The 5,616-nt window shown below is 36.5% G+C and overlaps 1 protein-coding gene across 1 annotated transcript in view; it reads left to right on the top strand.

The window, feature by feature from the left end:
* LOC106873277 (bromodomain-containing protein DDB_G0280777) overlaps positions 1 to 4,770 on the top strand; it is a 9,148-nt gene extending 4,378 nt beyond the window's left edge. The window contains exon 2 of the mRNA XM_014920574.2: positions 214 to 4,770. Within this exon, the coding sequence (XP_014776060.1) occupies positions 214 to 538 (325 nt within the window). The 3' untranslated portion in view covers positions 539 to 4,770. The remainder of the gene's footprint in view (positions 1 to 213) is intronic.
* Positions 4,771 to 5,616: the final 846 nt, after the last annotated feature.

The raw sequence follows: 5,616 nt of genomic DNA, 5'->3' as shown, positions 1-5,616 counted from the left end.
GTTATCTCCTTTCACTGCTTATATTAATGTAACTACAATAGTCTCAACTTCACTTTTATTCTTCTGTGATTGATCGAAATAACTACCAGTCTTGGGTTGATATAATGCTTCATGAGTCTGGTCTTCTAGTTATGTTATGAATCTAAAATCAGTTCTGAATACGATTCCTTCCTACTCATGTTTTTTTTTTAACCCTTTTTCCTTATTATTCAGGGCTGATTCTTGCAACCCATGCAACAATTCTTCAGGAGCTAAAGACTTTGAAAATTTTAGGAAGAGGAAAATTCCACTTTACCGAAGTCTATTAGAAGAAGAAAATAATGAAGATATCAAGAGACAGCTTTTAGAAATGGCACAGAAAGAGAATGAGAAAGAACTACTTCTTCTTGACATTCAAGTTGAATGTGAAAAACAACGATTGATAAAAGAAAAAATTGAGGCTGAAAATGCAGAGCTAAAACAGCGAATGTTGCTTCAAATACTAGAGAATCAGACAAACCAAAGGAACTCCTACCCACCTTTAATGTTCCATTTATGAATGAAACCAATGGTTTTTAAACAATCATAACCCATGCCAGCATGGAAAACAGACAGTAATAGATGATGATGATCTGGTCAAGGCAAGGAAGCTTATCATGGCTTTTGTGTAATATTTGTGAATGATTTACACGCTCTTTCATTTTTATGTTTGGTCATGTTTAAAAACAAATAGCATAGCAGCCCTCCATTCACAGGATTGTTGTTTATTTTGTTGGATCACCTAAATGTGATCAAACTGAACCTAAGAACACAAAAAAGCAAAAAGAGAAATCCAACTATATTAGCTTTCAAAGTTCTGGTAATTGATATGAAATCTTAATTCATCCACTTTTCCATAATTTCATGGGTTGGACAGTGTTGATTGAGGTTGATTTTCTATGGCTGGATGCCTTCCCTGTCACCAACTCTCACTTGTTTCCAAGTAAGGTAATATTTTCCTATGGCCAGACATGTTTTCACTGAAGATTGGAAATGCATGACATCACTTGTATGATGTTGATGCTTGATTGCAGCTGCAACACAATGTTGAGACAAGATGAAACACACACATATATATAATGAGGTTTCTTTCAGTTTCCATCTATCATATCCACTCTCATGGCTTTGTTCAACCTCAGGCCATAGTAGCAAGGTGTCGTGCAATGGAACTGAACCTGGAACCATGTGGTTGGGAAGTCAACTCCTTAACCATCCTCAGTCAATAATAATTAATAATATCTCCCTGACACTTGACAGTGCAACACTCTATGAAGGGACTTGATCAAATTTTTGTTAAACTTGGTAAATTTTCATTCATTAAGTTTTGTTAGTATGTTACCAATCATTTCTCATAACTTTCTGTTACTATTTTTATGTAGTGTATGTTTGAAGTGGAAATATGTAGTCTTGTATTAAGATGTTGAAGATTGATTTTCTGACTTGGTGTTATGTGGTGTCCTTGAGCTAAGCTTTTCGTTTCATGCTGTTTCATTTGAACACTTTACGGAAAATGTGTACCAGTAGCACTTAGTGTTTTACCCTGCTACAGACTGGTGGTCTTGTTTAGGAGACAGTCTCATATTCTCAGCTGAAACAGTTTGTAGGCTCAGGATAGACTTTAACATGTTTGATGTATGTATCTCAATTTGATTTACTGATGTTATGTTGATATTTTTTATATAAAATCAGTATAAATTATCTATAGCTAATATATTTGATTGTTCACTGTAGGATTAAAATGTTAGACATGTTGCATTATGCTGTGCCATTTGTTTGAAAATGGAAACTCCATAAAATTTTTACTCATCGTATGATCTCAAACTCAAGGCTGTTCAAATTTCAGCTGGTATAAAATATGTCTTGCCAAGTTTTATCAAACTCATGGCTGCATCATGTACTCTTAATGTAAAACAAACCACTCATCTTGAGGGTTTTTTAATGTCCCACCTAAGCTTTCTAATCATTTGATACTTTCTTACATTCTTATGCTTAGTAAGTCTTAGAACTTCCGCTTAATATTGTATCGGTGGTGAACTCCCTCTGAAGATAATAAGATCTGCTCACTCATCAATTGATATTTCCAATCTCAAAAGATCAAGCAATAGACACTATCACATTGGTGCTATTTTCATCATATACAACACTCTAACAGCTTGTTCATCTTTCATATATCTACGAGGTGGTATCAAAGAGTTCCCAGACTAGTTATGCTTAATAAAAAAAAAGATAACCTATTTATCTAAGTTTTAACATCATCTCCTTTGAAATAGTCACCTTGTGTAGCAATACACCGATCCCAGTGTCCTTGACACTTTTGTAATCTGGCCTGGAAGTTGTTTTCCATAAGTGAGTCAAGGACTTTCTGCAGTTCGCTCTTGATCTTGACAATGGTGTTAAAATGGCAACCTTTGAGCTGCATTTTCATCGTCAGGAAGAGATGGAAGTACGCAGGTGCTACATTTGGCGAATGGGGTGGGTGTGGAAGTGAAACCATTTTTGTTTTTGTTCAGAAACTCACAAGTGAGGAGAGCTTGGTGATAGGGTGCATTGTTGTTGTGAGGAATCCAGTTCTTCACATTCCATAGATCTGGTCACTTTCACCTAATGCTCTTCCTCAAACACTTCAAAACATCATTGATTGTCCTCTGACGATCCTCATGCAAAAACTGATGAATTTTCTCCACATTTCTGGTGGGTGATGCTCATGGCAGGTCTTCCAGATCGCTCATCATCTTCCAGGAATGTTCTTCCACTTTTGAAGTGCCTGTGCCATCCGAAACTTTGCGTATGACCTATTACCGCATTACCATAAGCTTGCCAAAACATGCTCAATGTCTCTGTAGCAGACTTCCCAAGTTTAACACAAAATTTCACGCTGGCTCATTGTTGCAACTTCCTGTCCATGACAAAAATTGCAGACTACAGCATTCAATTGATCACAGTAACACAAATTTCACAACTTGCGAAGTAAACACAGCAATGTCATTCAGCACACTGCTTCATGAAGGTCACTGCTAGCTCTTACTGTGCACACAACTGTGTGCTGCCATCTGTTGGTGCACAACAGAACTAGCCTGGGAACTTTTTGATACCACCTTGTATCATTGTTTCATCACATTTTACACATCATGCTATACTTCTATCTGTTTTGTAATAACAACAAATTGTCAGCTCTCCTGAAGGAGACCTATAACTATTTGAATATTTGGCAAAAATTCCAAAGCCCCACTTTACAGATGAGCTATAGTTCTGTTAAATCTGGAACCATACTGTGCAGGCCATTAAATGGTGGCTAGTATATACCAGTCTAGCCAGGGTTGTTCAACCAGATCATGTAGCAACAAAATTTTCCCACATCACTTTTTCCTATCTTTGAAATGAAATTAGATTTACGAGAGACCTACTCCTCTTATGTCACTGGCTGGTGAGCCCTCATTCTGAAGAAATATTCTTGCATTTGACATTAGCAAAAGAAAATAAAAGAGGTTAAGTCATGTTCCATATTATAGCTAAACTGTATGCTTGTGGACTCCAGCTGTATTTTGTCTCTGGATCTAAAGTTTCTTATTAGATTGTATCATCACAGCATCTGTTAATGAGTCTCTTCCTGATATACATTCTATCCCAAAATTCATTTATGTTCCCCATACTATTCTTCCTGCACATTGGTCATTATCTCTGAGCTGTGAGTTAAACCTCTGCCCAAGCTCTTTCCTCCCTCATATTTATTGTTCTCTATATTTCTCTTATTCTTCTGCTTGTGTGTTTCCATATTCACTGGCATTCATATGCTTGTATGTTAAATGATTCTCTCTACCCATTTGTAATTACTTCTGTAAGCCATGCGAAACAGAAGAATGATTTACTTGAGCATTAAAGCTGCTTTATAAGCAACTAATTAATGCTGTTAACTGAATGAGGAAAATTGATGCATCTTGTCCGAAGAGGGCTCGACAGATCATGAAACAGTCTGGCAGGAGACTCTGTGACCTTTTCCCCACAAATCAGTAGTATAGAAAATTTGTGTTCACATTCTTGTTCTCATTTTACTTGCAGTAAGGTTTTATAACTTTTAATTTATTGCAGTTCTTCTGGTTTATATTGTGTTGTGCATAAACAAACCATCAAAAGCACAAGTATGCAAATTAGGCTATTTACTAATGTACTAGTTTAATTCACGACTGCTTTATAAGCAGATGATCTCTGCTTTTGATTGGGGAAAGAAGATGGGTATGTTTTCCCTGAGGAGTGGTCAACAAACCACCAAACAGTCCATCAGGAAACTAACTCTTAGTTTTTCTGTACATCAGTTGTATAGAAGGAGTGTTTTTACATTAGGTCCTATAATTTGAGAATTATCACATGTATATTAATGCTAGATTGTTTATGCTGAGTGAGTAAACCTATGATCTATTATCAAAAGCTCCAGCTATGACTGTCTCCATCTTAGGGACTACACCATCTAATGCATTCATTTTCTGATTTAAGACAGACAGGTGTGAGCTGAGGATGATTTGACTTGTTATTTCTTATAAACTAAAGGAAAACAAAGAGGATACATCATGAGCTTGTATATACTGTAAATGTATGAAGTTGTGTGTGTGCATGCAGACTTTTTATGTCTGTAATGAAATAGTAAACATTTGTTTTAAAATAAGCTTGAAATATAGTGCAAAAAAAAAAACAAAACAAAAAAAACCTAAATTAAAATTCATATTTTTTTATATTTTAATAAAGTTATATATTTTAATAGATATATTTCTCAATTGTCTATTTCTTTCATATTTTATATTTTTGAAATATATATGTTTATTAAAAAATTGAAAAAGCAATATTGTTTTTACATATATTTTGTTGTGTTTTCAGTTTCTTTAGGTGTATATATCATTTGTATATCTTAAATTTGTGTCACTTAACCATTTAGCATTTAAATCAGCCATATCCAGCCCAAATATTCAACAGGCATCCATCATCAATCCTATCATATCACTGACTCCTTCACTTGCACTTATAGCAACATCATCTACTGCATCTCCTGCTCTCTCTGTCCTTCTCTATACATCAGTCAAACAGGACACCGCTTAGCTGACTGGTTCATGGAACAACTGCGAGACATCAGACTCGGCAACTACACCCCGGTCTTGCACCATTTCCTCTCTACTGGTCATTCTTTACAACACCTGCCTGTGTTCAGGTTGTCTTTGTACAGGGGCCATCCAGACTCCTATCTTCGCTGTGAGAAGGAATTAATCTTCTCTCTTAGCTCCTTTGTGCCACATGGGCTCAACTCCCCTCCCCTCTTCATCTAACCCTCCTCCTTGCTTCTCTCTTCCTCTCACACCCACTTCCTCCCACCCACCTCTCCTCTTGCTCTGATACCTACTTCCTCTCTTTACTTCTACCCACCTTCTCCCTTCCACCCTTTCCCTTCATCGTTGCCCCTCCCTCATTACCCCATCCCTACACATTCCACTAAGGATTCAACCCACTAAGGGATAATATATATCCAATATACTGCTTGGGGGGGGGGTACCCAATTGTTGTTACACTAGTGTTATACCAAGTGCAATAAGTGGGTGCGGGTAAAAGGGGTTTTTT

Source organism: Octopus bimaculoides, chromosome 9, assembly GCF_001194135.2.
Source record: "Octopus bimaculoides isolate UCB-OBI-ISO-001 chromosome 9, ASM119413v2, whole genome shotgun sequence".
NCBI classification, from domain to species: domain Eukaryota; kingdom Metazoa; phylum Mollusca; class Cephalopoda; order Octopoda; family Octopodidae; genus Octopus; species Octopus bimaculoides.
The sequence above is the reverse complement of the archived record's forward strand: the minus strand, read 5'-3'. Positions and strand labels throughout refer to the sequence as shown.